We start from the raw sequence: 22,677 nt of genomic DNA, 5'->3' as shown, positions 1-22,677 counted from the left end.
GAGAGGCAGGCAGAGAGAGAGGGGGAAGCAGGCTCCCCGCCGAGCAGAGAGCCCGATGTGGGACTTGATCCCAAGACCCTGAGATCATGACCTGAGCCGAAGGCAGAGGCTTAACCCACGGAGCCACCCAGGCGCTCCCAATATCATATTCTTATGATTACTTCTGGTTTGTAGCTTGCATTCTATTCATAGTTTATAATTTTTTTTAAGATTGATTGATTGCAATATCCTCTACACCCAGTGTGGGGATCTAACTCAAAACCCTGAGAACTGGAGTCATCAGCCACGTGCCCTTAAAATTTTTTTTTTTTAATGTTGGGAGGGGTTGGTTTAATTGCCTTTTCCCTAGGGAAAAGGCAAACAACTGCTTGAGGGGAGGAGAGAAGGGAAATGTATATAATTGGAGAGAGTTTTCTAACAGTCAGAAATGGGTTAATTAGTGTGGTAGGTTGGGTTGAGGAGTGGTGGCATAGAAAGGATTTTTTTTTTTTTTTTTTTTTTTATTTATTTGACAGAGAGAAATCACAACTAGGCAGAGAGGCAGGCAGAGAGAGAGGAGGAAGCAGGCTCCCTGCGGAGCAGAGAGCCGGACGTGGGGCTCGATCCCAGGACCCTGGGATCATGACCCGAGCCGAAGGCAGAGGCCTTAACCCACTGAGCCACCCAGGCGCCCCTAGAAAGGATTTTTGTTTGAACTTAGAGGTAAAGGTTTCCCCCATTATATGAATGTAGAGCATTTTTAGGAAAACCTTCGTAAGCTGAAATGCCATAAAGTAGAGAATCAGTTAGCACTAATTTACATGGAAGAATTTTTGAGTGTTCCTGAGCCAAAAAATAACCTCTTTTAGGCTTTTCTGATGCCTTAAGACACACTTTGCTAATGTTAGCATAACATAAATCAAGATAAAGCACAGATGGTTGCAGACACAGTTCAAAGCTCTTGAGGCTTGGTGCTGAGATGCTGTGTAGGTCCCAGGGAAGGAGCTGAGCGGTGCCATTCTTATACATGAGGGTGCTTGCTGCCTCTAAAGACTTGGAAAACAAATGACAATGCTATTTTCTCTTGTCGCAAAAGCAGGGATCCTCTTCAGATTTCTTTTGGTTAGCAAGAAAGGTACTAAAGTAGGTCTTTGTAAAAGCAAAGTGCTGTAACATAAACCTTTGAAAAGCAGGGAATATCTGTATATTTATTTGTATTTAGTTAAATCAGCTGTCATTAATGCATTTAATATTTCAGCAGTTGTACTGGTATTGATTATTCAGTGGTGTTCATAGATAGATGTTTGCAAGGGTATAATCTTTGGAGTTTTATGTGCTCTTTTCCTACTACTGAGACTCCTTAAGATGTATTTTAGTAACCATAGACAATAAAGTGCTGATTTCTAAATTTTGTTGATATTTTCAGTCAGAAATCTAGATGCCAGAAAGTAGCTTGAACATGCTCTGTTGGCATTCTCTAATTATCACGATGCCAGCTTTGTACCATTCTCTTGGTCTCTAGTAAACGCCTTCTCTTAAAGTGGTTGGTGGTGATCCAAGTAGGGCTAACTGGCATTTATGTTTAAAGGAAGAAGTTGCATGCTTTCCATTTTACTGTTAAAGAATCTTAATTCATGTAATTTACTGCTTGCAGCATACTGTGCAAGACAAAACTACCTATATTAAAATTCAAACAGTTTGTAGTTTAGTGACTGGTCTGCTTAAGGGAGAGTCCTTGTACTCTTAATAAAGTTAGACTTTCTAAGGCAAACTTTTTTTCTACTTTAAAGGGAATAATTAATTATAGGTCACTAATTTGTTACGGATTGCCAACTGTGTATGTGGTATTTTGCTGTGGAGGAAATTGAGACCCAGGTGGTTTTTAAATAACTTATTCAAGGTTATATACCTAGTAAAATGGCAGTGGGATTTTAGAACCCATGTTCTTTCTACTCTACCATCCTTCCTTTTTGTATGTAAATAAATTTTTTTTTTTTTTTTCAGGTTAAGAGGACAACTCTAGTGGATAGCAGAACATCTGTTACCGATGTGAAATTTGCTCCTAAACATATGGGCCTTATGTTAGCAACCTGTTCGGCAGATGGTATAGTAAGAATATATGAGGCGCCAGATGTTATGAATCTTAGCCAGTGGTCTCTGCAGCACGAGATTTCATGTAAGCTAAGCTGTAGTTGTATTTCTTGGAACCCTTCAAGGTAAGCTTACACAGAAAACCTGATAATATAATCCTAGTAAAGCAAATCAGTAATTTTTAAGCTAAGCATTTGATGGGTTAATTTCTTAAAATATTTTCTTAGTCATGTTTATTATTTTTAAAAATACATGTTATGTAGCATAAAAATTCTCCTTAATCTGCCCTCACCCTGTTCTGTCTCTTTTCCCCTATTTTTATTCCATAGAAGAAGCCAGCCATTGTAAATATTTGGGTGTGCAACTTCTGGGCTTTTTCCATGTAAATACTCAAGAGTGTTTTTAAATACACAAATATAGGCAACGTGCACATATACTATCATGTAAAGGTAGACCAGAACACAAAGACATGTATAGACGTATATTCTTCTTACTTGAAATTTGCTTTTTTTATTTACAAATATATTGTGGGTACTTCCCAGTGTATTAGTATATATATCTAGTCTTTCATTGTTTTTCTAGCTGCTATACTATATCATAGTTGCTTTTTTTTTTTTAAGATTTTATTTATTTATGAGAGAGAGCATGAGTGGGTGGGAGGGGCAGAGAGAGAGAGAAAGAAGCAGACTCTTTCTGAGCAGGGAGCCTGACATTGGGATCAATCCTAGGATCCTGGAATCATGATCTGACCCAAAGACAGACCTTTAAGCAACTGAGCTACCCAGGTGCTCCTCATAGTTGCTTTCTATTAAGTTATTTATTTTTTTTTCTATTAAGTTATTTTTAAAAATTAAAAGAATGAATTACTTGGTAGTGAAAAAATTTCAAGGGTACCTGGGTAGCCCACCCTCCCCCACCATGGTCTTGCTTTCTCTCTCAAATAAGTAAAATGTTTAAAAAGAAAAGAAAAAGAATAATTTCAAATCTAGAAGAGTACAAAATGAAAGGTTAAAAGTTCCCCTACCTGCTAAAAATGCCCTCCATAGTTCTGATTTTAGATTTTAATTCTGCCAGTTGCTATTGTATTTTTTTAATTTAAAAAAAAATTTTTAAGGATTTTGTTTTTAAGTAATCTCTGCGCCGAGCATGGGGCTTAAACCCACAGCCCCAAAATCAAGAGTTGCATGCTCTCCCAACTGAGCCAGCCTGGCACCCCAGTTGCTGTTATATTTATAAATGATTTACTTATGTCTCAGGTTCTTGCTATGTTAGCTTTAAACAGTACCTATACTCACTGTAAGAAAGATGAATTTTGTACATGTACAAAAGCTTTCCATTTCTCAAGGTATGACTAGATAGATATCTCCTTTTTTTTTTTTTTTTTTAAGATTTTAAGTAATTTCTCCCTCCCACGTGGAGCTCGAACTTAAAACCCTGAGGTCAAGAGTTGGCATGCTTCATCAATGGAGCCAGCTGGTTAGAGAGATCTTATTTGTGGGACTGTCAATGATGGTTTTTTAGTTATATTGATAATTATCAGAATTTCAGATAGTGTATCCATTTTCTACTTAGTGATTTATCAATTTTTAGATTAGATATGGACTCACCTCTTTTTTTTTTTTTTAAACAAATTAACTTATTTTGCTTATACCTCTCATTCACCTATTTTCTAATATTTTGTTACATTGCTTATAACTGGCAAGGGGACAACTGAGTATTTTACTCCTTGGGGAGATATGGGATTGGTTTCCCATGAGCCTTTGATCACATTTTTGTCAACTAATAAATACTTAACCTTATTTTATGAGTGTTTGTGTTTAAAGATACCTTATTTAGCATATGTTGTTGATCCATTAACATTGAACTCTGCCAACAGCCTTAAAACTCATGCCTTAACAAAGCTTATCTAACACAGTATTTTCTCCATAAGGTATATCATAGCCTTTTTGCTAAGCTTAGAAACACTAGACTGTACTTTAGTACCATGTTTGGGGACCATTTTAAAAAAAAATCACCAACCCACCAACAAAAATGCAAAAAGCATTGTGGTAAATAGAGTGCAACACTTGTTTTCAGTGTGAGAGCTGAAATAAGAAGGCAGAACCTTACCTTGTTTGACCTCAGCATGGAACATGTAGGTCAGATGATTCATTTTTTTGCAGAGCCACTCCAGGCATGTTCATGAGTTGACCGTGAAAGCCCCGAGTATTGGATTTTGGGGGTTACAAACAAATTTTAGTAAGCAGGCCAGTTTACAAATAAAGAACCTGCAAATGATAAGGATTGGCTCTATCTACTTTATCAGAGATCATTTGTATACCTTGGTCTTTATTTTCATGCATCTTGGTTTCCTTGTGTGTTAGTCTTTGCTTGTCTTTTTGTAGTTACAAACAAGAGAGTAGTATTTATAGCTAGGAACCGGTATTGGTATTTTTCTACTGTTAGGTGCTCTGTTTTCTTAGTAGCACACTCTCTTACCTAGGGCTTGGCTGAGTTTCAAGTGAGTGGGTAGAGTGTGTTGGCAAAATTTCCTTGTAGGGAGTATAAACCAAGGGAACTGGTGGGTGGGGTACCCCTGAATTTCAGGAGGACTTGACTTTGGGGATGGAGCACCTTAATTTTTGTTACTTCTTGTTCCTCTCTCTGCCAGTTTTAGAGTGCTAGTAAAGTTCTAGTAATAAAGAACTAAACTTTTTTTTTTTTAAATTACCACATTCTGTTTTCAGCTTTATGAGGTTGCCAGATGACAAAATCAGGTTTAACAAGGGGTCATGTTCATAGGGATATTACTTAATCTGGATGAGGGAGGCAAAGGAAATCAGTATTGAGGTAACTAGGCATAGAAATAAAAAAAAAAAACTCAACCTAGAGTTCACTTCAGTAGAGGTCATGCTTTTATTATCTTTTGCCTTTTTAACAGACTTTATTTTTTTTTAAGATTTTATTTATTTATTTGACAGACAGAGATCTCAAGTAGGCAGAGAGGCAGGCAGAGAGAGAGGAGGATGCAGGCTCCCTGCCAAGCAGTGAGCCCCATGCGGGGCTCAATCCCAGGACTCTGGGATTATGACCTGAGCTGAAGGCAGAGGCTTTAACCCACTGAGCCACCCAGGTGCCCCTCTTTTGCCTTTTTATTTTTATTTATTTATTTTATTAAAAAAAATTTTTTTTTAAGATTTTATTTATTTATTTGACAGAGATCTCAAGTAGGCAGAGAGGCAGGCAGGGAGAGAGGAGGAAGCAGGCTCCCTGCTGAGCAGAGAGCCCGATGCGGGGCTCGATCCCAGGACCCTGAGATCATGACCTGAGCTGAAGGCAGAGGCTTAAACCACTGAGCCACGCAGGTGCCCCCTCTTTAGCCTTTTTAAAAATGAAGTTGACCACAAATGGATCTAGAGAAGAGAATGACATGTGGGGAGCATGCCTTCTTGAGGGCTGATTTTTTCTGCTTTTCTTCCTTCTGTCAGGGTTTCTTCTTTTTGTACAAAGCACTTAAAATCCTTTGCCATGAATTGGTCGCCATAGGATTACTTTTCATTTCATAGTTAATGACCAAATCTTTCAGGAAGAAAAATTCTAAGACCTCCTGGCTGCCTTTTTTTTTTTTTTTTAAACTCTACTGGATGCTTGAAACCTTTTGGGAGAAGAGCTACTTTTTTTTTTTTTTTTAAATCATTTATTTATTTTAGAGAGAGCACACGAAAGAGATTGTGCATGAGCAGGAGGAGGGACAGAGGGAGAAGGAGAGAGAAAATCTCAAGCAGACTCTGATGAGTGCAGAGCCCGACATAGGGCTCGATCTCATGACCCGAGCCAAAAATCACGAGTCGGTTGCTTACCCTTGAGTTACTAGACACCCCAAGAATTACTGTCTATTAGCAAAAGAATGGTATTATTTGTCCCCATGTTGAGCATTCTCAAGGACATACCTTTCCAAGGTGTGGCTGTGTCAGATGTATGGCAGGGATCTAGTCATGGTAGTGACATGCTTATTTGTGGGTTGTAGAGCTGCTTGATGCCAGGTTTTTCTAATTCTCTGAATTAGATGTATATTAACTTGATAATTATGTAAAAAAGTTTTTACTTTTCATTTCTAGCTCTCGTGCCCATTCCCCCATGATAGCTGTAGGAAGTGATGACAGTAGTCCAAATGCAATGGCCAAGGTTCAGATTTTCGAGTATAATGAAAATACCAGGTTAGTACTGCTTTGGTTTTAATTAGTGTCCCAAATTGCATTTAATTTTTAAAAATGTTATTTCTTTATCCATTCATTGAATTATGCATGATTCATTACCTATTTACTAATTCCTGTTCTATGCCAAGTTCTGTGCTAGGCTCTGATTTTCCAGTATGTACCATCTCGCTGGGAAAACAAACAAAAATATTAAAGTGATGATGAATTTTATAAACTGGGAGAATTGGTGTGTTAAGGGTTTGCTATACTTAGGGGGGTGAGGGCCAGGAAGGTTCTCCAGACAGAACTTATGGGATGAGTAAAAGTTAGCCAAAGAGGGCAAAACGTTCCAAATGGAGAAAACTACAAATGATAAGGTACATGAAAAAGAGAGAATCAATATACTTTTATTGTAGTTGAAATGTAATAGGCAGAAAGGAGTATGGTGAGAAATAAAGCTTAGATCTGTGAGACCTAGTGTTCCATGTTTAGATTTTATTTTCTGGGAAATGAGAAGCCATTGAAAGATTTTTGAGTTGGGGAATGATGGGCTTGGATTGTAGTTTAACTCTTCCATAGGTATGGGAAGTATTTTTGAGGGCAGAGGCTGAGGTGGGAGATTGTAGTGGCTTTGGGATAGAATAGTGGCAATGGGGATGGAGAGTAGTAGGCAGTTGGAGAATAAATTAAGTGGTATCAATAGGATCTGATGACTGGATGTAGAAGGTGAAGAATGGGGGAAGCTTTTGAGATGACTTTCAAGGTTCTGGCTTAATAGTTCAATGGATGGTATGTAATTTCTTGAAATAAGGACATCTGGAAATAAGACGGATTTGAGTAGAGTATAGCAGCACATGATGGAAAATTTATGTTGGGTCATGTTGTGATACCTGCAACACCTCTTAGAGCTGTAAAGAGGTGTATAGGAAAAGAGAGCACACATCAGTTGATCAAGTGGGCTTCACATGTGCTAGACAACAGTCTTGAGTCGAGAAACCAGATATTGGGCAGGGCCAGAAGCAGAAAAGAAGAACTAGAGTTTTCCCCTTATCTGTAGGGGATATGTTCCAAGACTCCCCAGTGGCTCCCTGAAACCTGAAATAGTATGAAATTGTATATACTCTGTTTTTTTTCTATACATACATACCTATGATAAAGTTTATAAGTTAGGCAGAGTATGAGATTAACAATAGTAGCTAGTAGTAACATGTAAGAATTGAAATAATACACTAAATAAAAATTATATGAATGCAGTCTTTCTCAAAATATCTTACTCTGTTGGACTCACACTTCTTCCTGTGATGATGTGAGATGATAATGTGATGAGATGGAGGGAGGGGAATGGTGTAGACCTGTGACATAGTGTTAGGCTACTGCTGACCTTCTGATGATATATCAGGAGGATCATCTTCTGGATGGCAGTTTGATCGTGGGTAACAAACTGTGAGAAGCAAGACTGGCTAATTCCATTGGGCTCTGCAATTCAGAATGTTACTAGGGTTTTTGCGGAGTTCTTATACCAGCTCTCTAACTTCCCAGATTATTGATTTCTTCAGAGAATCTCTGCTTACGCAGTGTTGTCCAGTAGAACTTGCTGTGCTGATGGAACTGCCTCATGCCTGAACCAGCTAATGTAGTGGCCACTAGCCACATGCAGCTGTGGAAGCTCAGAATGTGCTACTACAACGGCAGAATTGAATTTGTTTATTTTTATAAATTTAAATTTAGATAGGCACATGTGGCTAGTGGCTGCAGTATTGGCCAGCATAGTTCTAGATTATAGGAACCTTCCTCTAGAACTTCTGAGGCTTTTGTAACCTTTTAAGCTACTAAAGCTGTGAACAGTATTAATAGCACATTGCTTTTTTAAATAAACATTTCTTAAAAGATTTTATTTGTTTATTCATGAGAGGCAGAGGGAGAAGCAGGCTCCCCACCGAGCAAGTAGCCTGATGTGCTGGGATCCTGACCTGAGCCCAATGTAGACACTTAACCGACTAAGCCACCCAGATGCCCTATAAACATTTTTTTTGATTAACATATAGTGTATTATTTGCCCCAGGGGTACAGGTCTGTGAATCATCAGGCTTACACATTTCATAGCACTCACCATAGCACATACCTTCCCCAATGTCCATAACCCTATCCCTAACCCCCCACCCCCGCCCTATAAATGTTTTTTAAAAAGAGTTATTTGAGAGTGAGAGAGCATGCACATGCATGACAGGGGAGGGTTAGAGGAAGAGAATCCCAAGCAGACTCTCTGCTGAGCATGGAGTCTGATGCAGGGCCCGATCCCATGGCAGAGATCATGACTTAAACCAAAACCAAGAGTTGGACGCTTAACCGACTGAGCCTCCCAGCTACCCCTAATAGCACATTTTAAAGAGGCTTCATGAAGAGTTAATATTGTTAAAGTAATTTCTTTCAGCCTTAGCTGAACAGAATGAGTTTGGAAGCATAAACCGAAAATTTAAAAGGGGGACCATTTCTAAAACATAGGAGAATGAAAAGTACTTCATAAATAATAATTTGAATAAATGGGTTAAGAACTTCTAGTTAGTTCTGAAAGAAAATACAGGGCAGATAGAAAAGAACCTAAAACTTAAACGAATTCAGTGATAAAGTTAACCGAATGAATCTCTTAGCTAGCAGAATAAATCTAGATTAGGAGCTGGATTTCCTGCATTATCTCCTATAACAAGGAGCCTGGCAGCAGAGCAGTTCTGGGATCAGTTAAGCAGCTCACTTGGTGCAGTGGCCTTGGTATTTTCCTTTTTTTTTTTTTTTGCTATCGTACTTCGTGTGTGGTGACACCTCCCTCTTAGATCACAAGAGCCTTTCTAGGTTTTCACATGCAAATACAAAGAAGGGCATTTGCTTTCATGTCTCTTTATATTAGGGAGAGAGAATATTTTCTGAAAGTGTCTTAGCAGGCTTTTTCATTGGGTCCCCTGGCCAGAATTGGGTCACTTACCATGCTTTAGATGCAAGGGAGTCAAACAGTAAGTACCTGGTATTTTCTACATATGACCAGGAAGTGACATTGGGTAGGTAAAGGTGTCCGTGTGTGAGTGTGTGAGGGATTGACTTAGGAAGTTATCAGACCTTTAAATACACCCATTTTTGGATTTTTTTGGTCTGATTCTTTGAAGCAAGAGTTGTTCAAAGGTTCTTATATAGATTGAACATTTAACACAGAGTGGTAGTGGACTATGTAGCATGCAGTGATGAATACTTAGTTGATCTTCCCGTAAGTAATAACACCATTTAGTACACAGGAGACATTTGTCAAATTAACCAGTATTGGATATTTTTATTTCTTTAGTGAGTGAAAATATTAAGAAAGACCTGGTCTTCATAGTGATGTAAGTGCCTACTTTTATATAAGGCATTTTCACATATTTTATGATATTCAGATTCTAACAATCATCTTATGACTAGGGTAGGTAGCTTTTATATTAGCACCATTTTATAAATGAAGAAGCAGATCAACACGGTAAAATGATTTGTCTAAGATCAAACAAGTCAGGAGTAGAAGAGTAGAAGCAGCAAGGCTGTGGATTAGATTATTCAGGGTGAGCAATTTAGGGTGAGGAGAGGTTAAGGAAAGAACAGTGAGGCATGTCCTGGCTTGGAGACATTTGAGAAAAATGTTGGGGTGAAAAGAAGGCCAAGCATAGAATGTTGGGAACACTAGTATTTCAGAGGAGGGTAAGGTAGGTACCTCTCTCTAACTCCTCCGTTACACACAGGGTTCTGTGCTTCACTTCTGTCCCTGATATTCAATTGATGACATAGAAAAATGGAATAGGAAACTCTTAATCTGTTGTCTCCTTCATTGTTTTCTTCTCTGTTTGCAGATAGAGAAATAGAATTGTAGGGATGAAGTAGACTTTGGTATAGATTCCTTTATCCCCACTAAAGTTCCATTCTTGCTGTTACCAGGTTCATTTTTCAATTTATACTCAAGTACTTAGGAATTGAATTACTCTTTTCTTGGAATTAGATATTAATGGCTAATAAATCAGGATCTCATTTAATAATTCAGGTTTTTTCAAACTGTTCTAAGCTAAACTTATGAAGTCAAAGAAAGAAACCCAGGCAGCTTTATTAGTTTACTAGGGTTGCCATAACAAATTACTACAAACTAATGGCTTAAAACAGAGATTTATTCTCACAGTTCCGGAGGCCAGAAATCTGAAATCAAAGTGTGGTCAGGGCGTGCTTCCTCCACAGTCCTTCGTTGTCTTCAGTCTTCTGGTGGCTTTGGGAGGTCCTTGGCATGTGGCTGCATAAGTTCAGTTTCTCCCTCTGTCTACAGATGCCACCTTCTCTGTCTGTTTCTCCTTTTCTGTCTTTTTATGCAAATGATCCAGGACGATCTTATCCTGAGATCCTTAATTATATATGCAAAGATCCTTTTTCTAAACTAGGTCACATTTCTGTTTCTGGGGTTAGGCCTTGGCCATATTGTGTACTGCTGAGGTAAACACTGCTTCAATGTGGATTTTTAAAAATTTTCATTTCTGAAATTTTTATCTGAATTGGTTTTTCATTAGGAAATATGCAAAAGCTGAAACCCTCATGACAGTCACAGACCCTGTGCATGACATTGCCTTTGCTCCAAACTTGGGAAGGTCTTTCCATATTCTAGCCATAGCAACCAAAGATGTGAGGATTTTTACATTAAAGCCTGTGAGGTGAGTTTTTGAAGCAATTACTAATTTAAAACTGTTCTTAACTCATTATTATTTTCTTCCATGGAGAAGAGTGAAGAGGCAACTGTGAACTGAAGAATGGATTCTTTATTGAACATTTTATCTACAAATATATGAGTTTTGGGGTTGAGGAATGGAATAAAGACAGGAGATTTATGTTTTCTTAATTGCATTTTCTTTAGGCTGACATGATGATTTGGATCCTCTGAATATAATTGGTACTCTGTAAATGTTTGAATAAATGAGAGGTGGGAGTTTACTTAGGAAAATTAAATTAGCACTGAGACATTCTTGTGAATAATCTGTTCAATCTTTAGTTTTGGAATTGTGAGTTTCAGTTCTTTTCCTTTTTCCTTCCTTTTCTCCTAGTCTTTCCTTCCTACAGCTTTCCTTTTAAGATTGTTATGTATTTTATTTCTCAGTTTTGTTTGGGGGAATCCTCTTTTGTTTTTCTTTCTTTCTTTCTTTTTTTTTCTTAAGAGAGAGAGTGGGTGGTGGGGGGCCCAGAGGAGCAGAGGAAGAGGGAGAGAGATAATCTTAAGCATGCTCCAAGCCCAGCTTAGAGTAGCCACGAGGCTTAATCTTGAAACTCTGAGATAATGACCTGGGCTAAAATCAAGAGTTGGACACTTAACTGACTGAGCCACCCAGGAACTCCTGTTCCTTTCTTCCATGAAATAATTACTGAATAATTTTTACGTGGTAGGATCATACTAGGTGCTGGGGAGTCAAATGAAAGCGACATGGCCCAGCTCTCAATGACTTAAGGTTGGAGGGGTGTGGGAGGGAAGGTGGTGGTTATGGATATGCACAGTTTTATAATGTAATATGGTAAAAATAATATAGTATGTGAGACCATTTGTATTTTTAAAATTAGAACTCTGTGTGTGTGTATGTATAAAATCTTTAATCAGCATTTCTTAGGGAAATTTTTTTATTAATAGGAAAGAACTTACTTCCTCTGGTGGACCAACAAAATTTGAAATCCATATAGTGGCTCAGTTTGATAATCATAATTCCCAGGTCTGGCGAGTGAGTTGGAATATAACAGGAACAGTGCTAGCATCTTCAGGAGATGATGGCTGTGTAAGATTGTGGAAAGGTAAGATTTTCGTGAAGGAATTGTTGCTCTGTGTTGGTACGTCAGAATTTTCACTTAGAAATGTAAATTCAGAAATACTTTGGAAAAAACTATCTTTCTACAGTTACTTAATTGATGTCTTAACATCAATTTGTGTTATTTTGAACCTCCATCCATTTATTTAGTTCATGGCAATTAGGACTGATTGAATTGTTTTTTGTTTCCATGTGGAAAAAAGCAACTTTTAAAACTAAAAGTAATTGTAACAGAATATGCAGTATCTCCAAAAGATACGGTTTGCTATATTATGCGGTATCTCCAAAAGATACCGTTTGCTGTATATGTAGTCTGTGTGACTGCTCTACAAACTCAGGATAGGACTACAGACATCTCCTATTAAATAATTGCTTTTAGCCAACCAGTCCTTCATAGGACAAAACCCAGTATCTACCCCATTTCCTCTCTGCAGCTCTCAGAAGTTGAAGCTTCTGGCCACTGATTCTGAAAGTTTCTTGTGCCATGCTGAGAATCTGTCTAGTAACTCAATGCTGACTGTTTGCTGCAGCATGGTCTGCACTTTTCCATGGAAGTTTATCCACTGGGTGGAGGTTTCTTTGGTCCTTGTACCACTCTAGTTGGTGGTATCCCACTTTTAGGATCCAAGCTTAAGCTTAGTTCGTGTACCTTGAGCAGTTACTGTTTCTCAAAATGCAGTTTGACTAAATCTCCCATGGCCAGTTTTAGGCTGTGGTAGAACCAGCCCAGACCTCAATTTCCTCAGTGTCATTTGATATCAAGGGCTTTGCTTCCTTTTCATGCCTCTGGGCTTTAGTCAGGATCACACAGTTCCACTCCAGCAGGCTCCCTAACTTGAGTTTCCAGGGCCCAGTGTCTCCAGCAGTCTGTTTTGCATTCAGAGAATTAGGCCATGTTGGGTAAGCCACTCAAACCCTAAAGGTTTGTTACTTACATCATCTCTGAGGACATTAGGTACCCACATGATCTATACTTGCATAACTAAGGGGACAACTCCATTACCCTCCATATACATGTGATTGAAATTCATTTTCCTGAAGACAAAGAATTTATTTTGATAGTAAAATGTTAATGTGGTAAATTAGAGAGTAGTCCTTGTTAATATTTATCTTATAAGGAAGGAGAATGATAAAAATTTTGTTTTTTAAATTAGTTCTGGTAAAACTTTACAAAATAATTATTAAAATTGAGATACATGTATTTCATTTTAAATATGTCTGTAATACATCATGAGAGATATATTATAGTTTTTTATTATAGTTATTTTTTCTTGTTTTTTTTAATGATAGGTAAAGGACTTGACCATAAATTTGTGCCCTTGAGTATAGCTGTTAGTTATGTTAATGTATTTGACCATTTTCTTTTCAGCTAATTATATGGACAATTGGAAGTGTACTGGTATTTTGAAAGGTAATGGGAGCCCTGTCAATGGGAATTCTCAGCAGGGAAACTCAAATCCTTCCCTAGGTTCAAATATCCCAAATCTTCAAAATTCATTAAATGGATCTTCTTCTGGCAGGTAGGCTGTTTTGTGGGAAAACTAGAAATTATCTCCTTTTAAAATCATTCTGGTAGGCATACTATAAGTCTATGATTTTGTGGGTTTTAAGATTGAATGAAGAAATTCATACATAAGTAGAAAAAAATTTACTTTGTTAGCTCTGTGTTTAGCTTACGTGGTCATATTTATAGGTAGATTGTTAACCTTTAAACTAAACTATATTCTGAAATTTAGTGGTCTGTCAGAAATGTTTATAACTTTAAGATTTTACTTTGCTTCAAGAGTAAATCTGGCATAATGCTGAGGATTTTTTTTAGTCGTAAATGAGCATGAGTATGTTAGTGGTAGTAGTGCAGCCTTTGAATTAGGTCAAGCTGAAATTTCAAATAAACTGCATTAACCAAGGCTTTGTAGAAGAGAGTGAGTTAGATGTGTTTTTTTGGTGTGTGTTTAAAACTTTAATGGATATTGAAGAGGAAATGGTAAATTCTGATTTCCTGATTTTTAGAATTTTTAACATATTTTAGATTCTTGTTTATCTTAAAAAATGTTTGATGTGATCTCAAGAATCATCCTTTGTTTTTATGTTCAAATTTCAAATATGTGAATTGGTAAGATAAAGTTATTTTAATATGCCTTTGTGAATAATTTGGAATACAATTCAGGAAACTTCAAAGCACAGCCTTAACAAATTGTCCTGTGGTTATCCTGTTGTCATCTTAAATAACAGAATTCTATTTAAAATTTCAACTATTTTTATATTGTTATATTTTTAGATTTAAAAAAAAAAGTCCTGATATTTAATTTTGAGATTTAAGTATTTGCATGAAAACAATTTCAGGTTACCACAGAAAATACCAGATTATAAGAAGATTTCATGAAACAAAGAATACTTTCGTTAATTAAAAAAAAAAAAAATCTGGTTTGTGGTTGCTGTCTGTACTGCATATATTGTAAAGAGCTTTGAAGTTTTGATCTGTATTCTTATTGTGCCAATAACCGTGTGTGTTAGATCTGTGATGCATTTTTCCCTTCTCCATTTGTATTATGTCCTTTAACAGAAAGCACAGCTGAGTACCAGCTAACTGGAGTAACTTTGCTGTTTTGCTGCTTGTTGCATGCACACAGGAATGGAAAGCAAGCTCCTTTTCCCCTTCCCCAGCGCCGTTTGACCTCTCCCAAGATACACCAGCAGCCTGCTTACTACTAAACGCAATCCAAAAGGCTTTTAAAAATCCAGTGTATATCATTTTTTTTGTACTAGCAGTTTATTGACACTATTTGAAGCTTTTGAAATATAAATGGAGAGGCTTTTTGTTGAGACATTGTCACCAAAACAATTTTTTGAAATGTTCCTGAAACTAACATGGGTTTTAAAATTAAAAGGATTGTTACTATCCTTATAAGCAGTTGGGAGGAGGGTAAATATCACTTTATTCCATTTGGAGAAAATAGACTTATTTCTTTTGTTTTCTAAAACAGTAGGCTAAAATGATGAATTTTTATAATTTGAAGGTTGAATAAATATTTTTCATAAAGATTGTTTTGAGTGCTAATTTGTTTACCTTTTGTAGAATTGGTTTACACATGGTATTATTTAGTACAACTCTGTCATTTCTTTGTAATATTTAAGAAATATTAGTAAAGGAGTGAGAGAAGTAGTAGTAAAATGAAAGTGATTTGATTGTACAGTTTGCGGCCAAATTAAACATTTGGTATTGCTTCATTTTATAATTTGGTAGTAAAATGAAGACATCTTTGTAAATTTTCAATTCATATTCACTAAAGAGCTTAACGTTTCTAATATGTGCTTGTATATTTTTTTATGGTATGATTCCATGGCTTAAGTTTTTCTTCAAAATTTGGAAGCCTACCGTAAGAGGAGCAGTTAAAAATTTGCTAAAATTGTGCATGCACATTAACCTCCACATTCCAAGTCTCAGGAATTTAATTTAGTTGGCTGCTTCATTTAGTTCATATTCTCTAGAACTTTGACCTTAATGATAAAGCTATAAGTCTTTGCTAAAATGCTTACGTATTACGGGTAAGTTATAAAATGGCAGAAGAATAACAACAAGGACATATTCTTTGAGCTCTTTTGCTTAACACAATTTTGTACTATTTAAGGTTTTTGCAGAAAAGCACCTAAGTATTTTCAAAGATTGTATTTCTTCAGAAGTATATTGCAATAGCTGGCCATACTATATGAAAGTATATGGATTGGTTCTCAGTGTCATGTATGCACTAAAAAACCTGTGCCTGCTGCTACTACAAACGAAGCATTGCTTAAAATAAAGAAGAAGCTTATTAGATTTGTAAATTTACAGGATAGCATCAAATATGTTTCTGAAAGATTAGAAAATGTTTTAAATTATAAAATGTCTTTTTTTGTAACATTCATACTGATAATTTTTTTTAACATTTTAAGTTTAACAGATTGTATTTCTTTCTTTCAAGTTTCTATACTTGCTTAAGCAAGCTTGATTTGAGTAAGGGTCTTGATTTTTGCGATTATGTTCTGTTAGTTTTGGCATGAATATACTAAAGCTTTTTTTTTTTCAGCATGTGTTTTCTCCTCTTTGGTTCTCTTTGTATTTACTACTTTTCTCTTTTTCTTCTGTTTTTTCTTTTTTTTTTTTTTTTTCTGTTGTTTTTGTTTTGTTTTGGTGTTTTGTTCCTGTCTTCATTGTTTCAGGTATTTCTTTCCCCCTCTGGATTCCCCACGGGCTGGATCGAGATGGTCCAGTTATGCCCAGCTCCTTCCTCCTCCTCCTCCTCCTCTGGTAGAGCACTCTTGCGATGCTGACACTGCCAACCTCCAGTATCCTCACCCTCGCAGACGATCTCTCTCTCGGCCTCTTAATCCCTTACCTGAGAATGAAGGGGTTTAAAACACTGATTTAACACTTAAAAGGCCTTATTCAAGTGCTTGTAAATGCTTTCATTCCTGGCTGCTTTTTGTTTTTCTTCATTTTCTTTTAGAAGATTTTTCTAACTTAGGGCCTGTCTTGCATGTATTACAACCAGAACACCATGTTTTGGAACCTAAATGTGTTTGTGCTTCTGCATCAAAGGAACATTTGACTCACTGGTTGATAACCTTTGATGAAATGAGATAAGTACAAGTAACATGAACTGTGAGTTACAGTAGCTGATTTCAATTTCGAAGTGCCTATTCTGTAAGTTTTATTTTGAACTGTTATGGTGTTAGTTTTCTTATGGTTTGTCATTCTGGTTCATGTGAAAGGATTACCATAAAGTTCACTTTGCCTTTGAGACGTACTAAGAAATGTTTTACATTTTACAGGCTATTGTTGCAACCAACTAGTTTGTAAAATAAATCATTCCTGTGTATAAAGCAGCAAAACATAATAATGGACTGTTGGGTCTTTTTTTTTTTTTTTTTTTTTTTTAAAGAAATTGCCTTTTACTACTTGGAATTATTGTTTAAAGCTTTTGTAATTATTCTCCAAGTAGATTATTTAATAAAATATATTTTAAAAGATATGAATCTCTTGCCTTATGAAAAGACAATGTACAGCTGGCCCTTGAACAACATGGGTTTGAACTGCACTGATGCACTTATACATAGGTTGATGGTTCCCCCCCAATAAATGCAGTTTAGTACTGTAAATGTACTTTCTCATCTTTATGATTTTCTTAATACTTCTTTTCTCTGGCATACTTTATTATAAGAAAACATTAGTTTGTATAACATACAAAATAGGTGTTAATTGACTGTTTATGTTACTGGTAAAGCTTCTCTCAACTATAGGCTATTAAGTTTTTTTGGGAGTACAAGGTTAAGCCCAGATTTTCAACTATGCGGGTGCATTGGCACCACCTAAGCCCTAGTTGTTCAAGGGTCAACTCTATTCTATTTGCTAGATGGTAACGCTTGTATCTCCTTATAATAGTACGTTGCAAAAAAAAAAAAAAAAAAGAAGGAAAAAGAAAAAACCCAAACAATAAAAAATTGGGAGATGAGCATGGCATTTATTTAGAAAGTAGAAAGTCAATGTGTAGACTAACATCTACAACTGACAGATGTTGACTTCCAGTCTAACTACACACTATATTATTTTTAATACTTTTAAAATTTGAAATCAAAATAATTGACAATAATTATGGTAAAGTGATTAAAACTATGAGACTAGTAATATTCTTTTTAGTTCAGTTTTCTTAAGAATTGCCAAGGATTTAACTTTTCTTTAGGACTAGAGAAAGTGTAATTTGAATAGTATTTCATATGTGTCTCAATCACATGTAGGTACAGTTGTTATAACCATATAATTTCTTATCTAATTTTCAAAGACACCTTTCCTTTGTATAGTGTCATACCCTTGAAACTTCTTAACCTGCAAAGGATAAAGAGCTAATTAAGAGAGTAATTTTAACTTAAGGAATATTTGAGTTTTGTGGTGACCGATGAAAATGTTTTTTCCGTAAAGTTGTTAGCATTTTAGCATTTCAATCTATGGAGAACCTTTTCCAAATAATTCTCAAAGGTCTTCCTTCTGTTACAGGATTTGTTTTAGACTCGTTAGCTTTGTTTATGTTCAAAGCAAGGGGTCTAACTTAAGGCTAAATGTAGCTAAGAATTAAAAATTCATGTCTTTGAGATTTCAGTTGTAGAGGTGCATGGGATTAGAATGGGCAAATGAAATGAGACAGATTCTCTAATTTAATGCATATCAAGCATCTTCTACGTGCCAGATACTGTGCTGATACATAAAACAAAACAACAAAATGTAGTCTGCACAGAGTTATTCTAGTGGGAGAAGCCTTTTACAGAATTTACAAAAAGTAACCATGATTTGGTTTCATAATCAAGGTCGAAACACACAAAGTGATTTATTTGGTTTGACCAGGTTTGGAAGCAATGTGGGAGGGTATTCAACAGGTGGAGTAGTTGAAGCGGAGGAGGGTAGGAGTTCCGAGGTGATGGTCCAGCAGTAAAAGAGGACGGGTTATTTAGGCAACAAGTTATAAGCGTTAGTCTGATGTGAGGTCCATTTGGGGAGCTGGTTGGAGATTAATCTAGAATCAAACTTTGTGGTCACATTGTATGTGGCTTTGTGTATCTGTGGCTGAGGCTTGCCACAAAGCAGTTGGTAGAGGAGAACTATGGGAGATGACTGCCTTTTCGTAACTGGATAAACATCACTTCTTAATTCCTGGGAGGCATCCCTAGCCCTGAGACTTGTGCAAGATCTACCCAGGGTCCTGGGTGATGGACATTAAGGAGGGCATGTGATGTAATGAGCTCTGAATATTATAGAAGACTGATAAATCACTGAACTCTACCTCTGAAACTAATAGCGCATATGTTAATTAATTGAATTTAATTTCAAAACAAAACAAAAAGATCTACCCAGTGTCTAAGGAGATTTGAAATCATTGGGAGTTGTGTGCCTCTTTTTCATTTGGCAAGTAAGTTTGGATAATAGCTAGTATTTGTTGAGTACATCCATGTGTCAGTGCTCTTCTAGATACTTTATTTGAATTAACTAACCTCACAACAAATCTCTGAGGCAAGTGCTCTAAGTACCCCCATTTTACCTGTAAGGAAATTGGAAGGTTAAACCTCTTTGTCCAAGGCTGCACAGCTAGGAAGTGAGAACCAGAATTGAGATTTTGGCAGTCTGGTATCAGTCTCCGCTCTCCTGCTTGCAGATACTTTGGATCCTTGTCATTAGAGTTCCACTAGGTTGCTGGATGTTGTGGGAAGAGATTTGGTCACTTGATTTTTATGGAAGAAGGACATTTATTGAGTTGGGTACAAGGATACAGGGTGAATGAATAGACACATTCCAGTAGTTCACCTCCAATGTATGCTCGTGGTGTAGACAGTAGTTAAGATACTTTGTGAAACAGGATTGCTCATTACAGTCAAATAGCATCCTTTTAGTTCTAAAGCTAGTAGGTTTATTTTTTTGTATTCAGAAAACCTTGAGATTTTCTCCACTTACCTTTGTTCATTGAGTGTGGACAAAGGTAGAATATGGGTAATTAGAGTTTGCAAATGCCAAAGCTGGAGGGTTTCAAGAAAAAAAAGGCAGGAGAATTGCAGAGACATCAACTGAGTTTGACAGGAGGCTAGTTCTAATAAAATAAGTGTTGAAAGAGGACTCAGGACCAAACCAGATATCATAGGATGAATGGCCATAAGGTGTGAAAGTGAAGGTGAGGTTAAGGGTAGGAGAAACAGAATGGTCTTAAGGTGATAAAACAGAATCAAGGAAGGGTGAGTTGGTTTTAGGTGGAAAGAGAACAGCATTTCTAAAGGCAGGTAGCAGTAGAGAAAGTATCCAGGAATGATAATTGAGCTGTGTTTTAGAGGACACAGAAAAGTAAAGTGATCAAATAAACATGTCGTTCCCCAACAGGCTAACATTAGGAGTAGGGACTGTTAAGCTCAACTTTTTCATTTTCTCCCCCAAGTGTGCTGTTGCATCTTAAACATTAAAAAACTTGCATGAATGAAGTTAGCTAGCTTTGGAAAAGAGGGACTCTTTCTCAGACTGTATGGAAATTTTGAGATGAAGGAAAGTAAAAGGCACGAAATTGAATTACCTCTGGTTTCAGTATAATAGTAGTTAAAGCAGTGGTGGCATTTGTAGCCTAAGGAGAACAGGAAAACGTAGGGAGTAATTAGGGATGAATTATGTCTCCTCAGGTCTTTCCACCCTCAATCAGTCTTACTCCGTCACAAAGAGGCGATTAGGTGTAGAGAACGATCATGAAGCTTGGATCCTGAGAAATGATTTCCTAATTGAAGCTTTATTGCGGTTTATAACATAAGGCAAATGATGACACATTTAAGCGTCTGCCAAGCAGTGGTAGAAAAGATCCGCATCTGTTCTTGTAAAAAGAGAAAAAAATTACACAGTCCTAAACTCAGGGTAGTATCAGATGACTTGTTCACCGGAAGTATTGTTGTATAAGGTGAGTGACGATGTTTTGGGGTTCCAGACTGAATACGGTAAGCAGTCTCCCCCCCCATCCCGCCCCAGTTGGCCGAGGCCTTCATTATGTTGCGTTTGTCTCAGTTTTCGGGGGAAGGACTTTTGCAGTGCATCCAACCCTTCCGAATACCGAGCTCCTCCTCCGGACCTGCGGAGCGCGGTTTCCTCGCTTCAAATTCTGGGACTAGCGGTTCTCGCCCAATCGTCGGCCTCCTGCCCGCCCCGTCCCTCGTCGCTGTCCAATCCAAGGCTAGCTCTGAGTCCCCGCCCCGTTGCTCGTGCCGCGAACAGACGTAAACCTCAGGGGCGCGCTGTACGGCCTGTCCGGGTGGCCGAGGGTGCGGGGGGTGCATCTTGCGCACGCGCATTTGCAGAGCCACCGGACCGCCCCCCCCCCCTCCCCTGGACCTTTCTGACCAACTCTAGGCTCCCGCAGCTGGAGTCGCGGGCTTGGTGAGGAGGGGTCCCTTGTGTCTTGACTGCGGTTCGGCAGGGGGCACGCGAACCCGCCTTCCGCAGGCATTTCGGCTGCCGGGCGGATGGGGCAGTAGCGGTTGGGCCAGGGTCGGGCGCGGGGCGCAGGCTCCGGGCCAGGGACTGCGGGGCGCTGGCTAGGGTCTGACGGCCTTGCTCCGTCGGCTTCTGCGTACTCAGCCCGGCCGCCACGCAGAATTCCGCTCAGTGAGTTTAATTGGGCGCCTCTGAGAGATTGGCTTATAAAGAAACGGGTTTTGATTTGGGATAACATCCTGGTAGCCCCCCACCCTCTACCACTTCCTGATTTCTAGGGACCAACGCACTTTGCGCTTTGGTTTGGAGTTTCTTGTTGCAAAGTGCTTTTGACTGGGTGTTTGCTTCATGTGTGTCGTGATAGGCGGTTCTGTTTCTCTTTTGTCCAAAACTGACCCACGAAGGAAGGTTGTTAACTAAATGTAGAGGGGTCTGCTAGTGTCACCCGGGTATTCACTTTTTGTTTTGGTTTCTGCTAGGCCGCGTTCTCATTTACTCCCAGTACCTTTACTACATTCCTTACATCTGATTTCTTTATGAAAACAAACAAAAAACAAACCATGAAAGAAGACTGTTTAATATCACTATACTTTTGATCTCTCTTAATTACAGACATTGTTTAGTAAAACATGAGGTCCCTTTCGAAGCAGTCTTTTGGAGAACAGCTGTTTTTATGAAAGTATTTCCGTTTGCTGTTACCATTTCGAGGTCATTCGACTGGAGTTTTTACTGCTCCAAAATCAGTTTTTTCACCGAATTTCAGTTTTGTGATCAAAGTTTACGGTAAGCTTTGAAAAGTAATATATTAAATGCCTGCCTAATTACAGATTATTTCTTAGAACACCAAGAGTAAATGATGAATGTTAGGGAAGCTTGACAGCATATTCTTTTGAATGTATTTAACTGTACGTGTAGACTTCCAATTAATGACTACAGTAAATAGTATTTTATATACCCAGAAGTGTAATTAAAGCAGTTAAGTATTAGTTAATTCAACTGTGAAAATTTGAGGTCTCTACTTTAAGAAAATAGCAAGAGCTATTCCAAAGATGGCTACTTAGTTCAGATATAGTAAAAGAAAAGGTAATGTTACATTTTCCTCACTTTAGGTGATGGAGGAGGGTGGGAAATGCAATATAGAGGGAATTTAGGGAATTTTTCCTTCTAGGAGAACTTTAGGAATGTGGTATATCCATGGATGTTTTAAACAAGTGTAATCCTTTCTGGAAACGAGAGATTAGGTATTGGATTACATCTCGAGGAATCTTCCACTGGCTTCTGTTACCCCTGCACCCATAGCCAAACTCCATCCCAGCCCTTAACACTGTCATAATTAATAGGGAGCATAAGTGATTATAATTGATGAGAGTCATCAACTACGTGAAAGGGAGCAGCTTTATTTTTGTATTTCCAGAGATAAGTAGAGTGTGTTTCATGGTTTGCACTTGGTAATGATTGTTGCATGAACGATACTTGCTTAATATCTGAATTTTCTTGGATTTGACTCTAAATAGAGATGAATCCTGAAAGAATTTGGGATATATTTTAATGTGGTTTACATGTCTATAAATGAATGAATAACTTAGTGATTACCAGATTGGACGTGGGAAGGCAG

The 22,677-nt window shown here is 37.6% G+C and overlaps 2 protein-coding genes across 5 annotated transcripts in view; both read left to right on the top strand.

Moving 5' to 3' along the window:
* SEH1L (SEH1 like nucleoporin) overlaps nt 1-17,746 on the top strand; it is a 30,778-nt gene extending 13,032 nt beyond the window's left edge. Inside the window, exons 4-9 of one of the 2 annotated variants that reach the window (XM_046024062.1) lie at nt 1,984-2,195; nt 6,168-6,266; nt 10,808-10,948; nt 11,911-12,068; nt 13,452-13,602; nt 16,280-17,746. In XM_046024062.1, coding sequence (XP_045880018.1) covers nt 1,984-2,195; nt 6,168-6,266; nt 10,808-10,948; nt 11,911-12,068; nt 13,452-13,602; nt 16,280-16,475 — 957 coding nt within the window. In that variant the 3' untranslated portion in view covers nt 16,476-17,746. Of the gene's footprint in view, nt 1-1,983; nt 2,196-6,167; nt 6,267-10,807; nt 10,949-11,910; nt 12,069-13,451; nt 13,603-14,645 lie in introns of both variants that reach the window. The other variant, XM_046024063.1, reaches the window with a different exon arrangement.
* Nucleotides 17,747-20,902: 3,156 nt separating this feature from the next.
* Nucleotides 20,903-22,677, top strand: part of CEP192 (centrosomal protein 192) — a 134,787-nt gene continuing 133,012 nt past the window's right edge. For 2 of the 3 annotated variants that reach the window (XM_046024060.1, XM_046024059.1), the window contains exons 1-2: nt 20,903-21,005; nt 21,675-21,845. In XM_046024060.1, the coding sequence (XP_045880016.1) occupies nt 21,736-21,845 (110 nt within the window). In that variant the 5' untranslated portion in view covers nt 20,903-21,005; nt 21,675-21,735. The remainder of the gene's footprint in view (nt 21,006-21,674; nt 21,846-22,677) is intronic. The other variant, XM_046024061.1, reaches the window with a different exon arrangement.

The sequence above is a fragment of the Meles meles genome, chromosome 12, assembly GCF_922984935.1.
Source record: "Meles meles chromosome 12, mMelMel3.1 paternal haplotype, whole genome shotgun sequence".
In the NCBI taxonomy this organism is placed as follows: Eukaryota; Metazoa; Chordata; class Mammalia; order Carnivora; family Mustelidae; genus Meles; species Meles meles.
The sequence above is the reverse complement of the archived record's forward strand: the minus strand, read 5'-3'. Positions and strand labels throughout refer to the sequence as shown.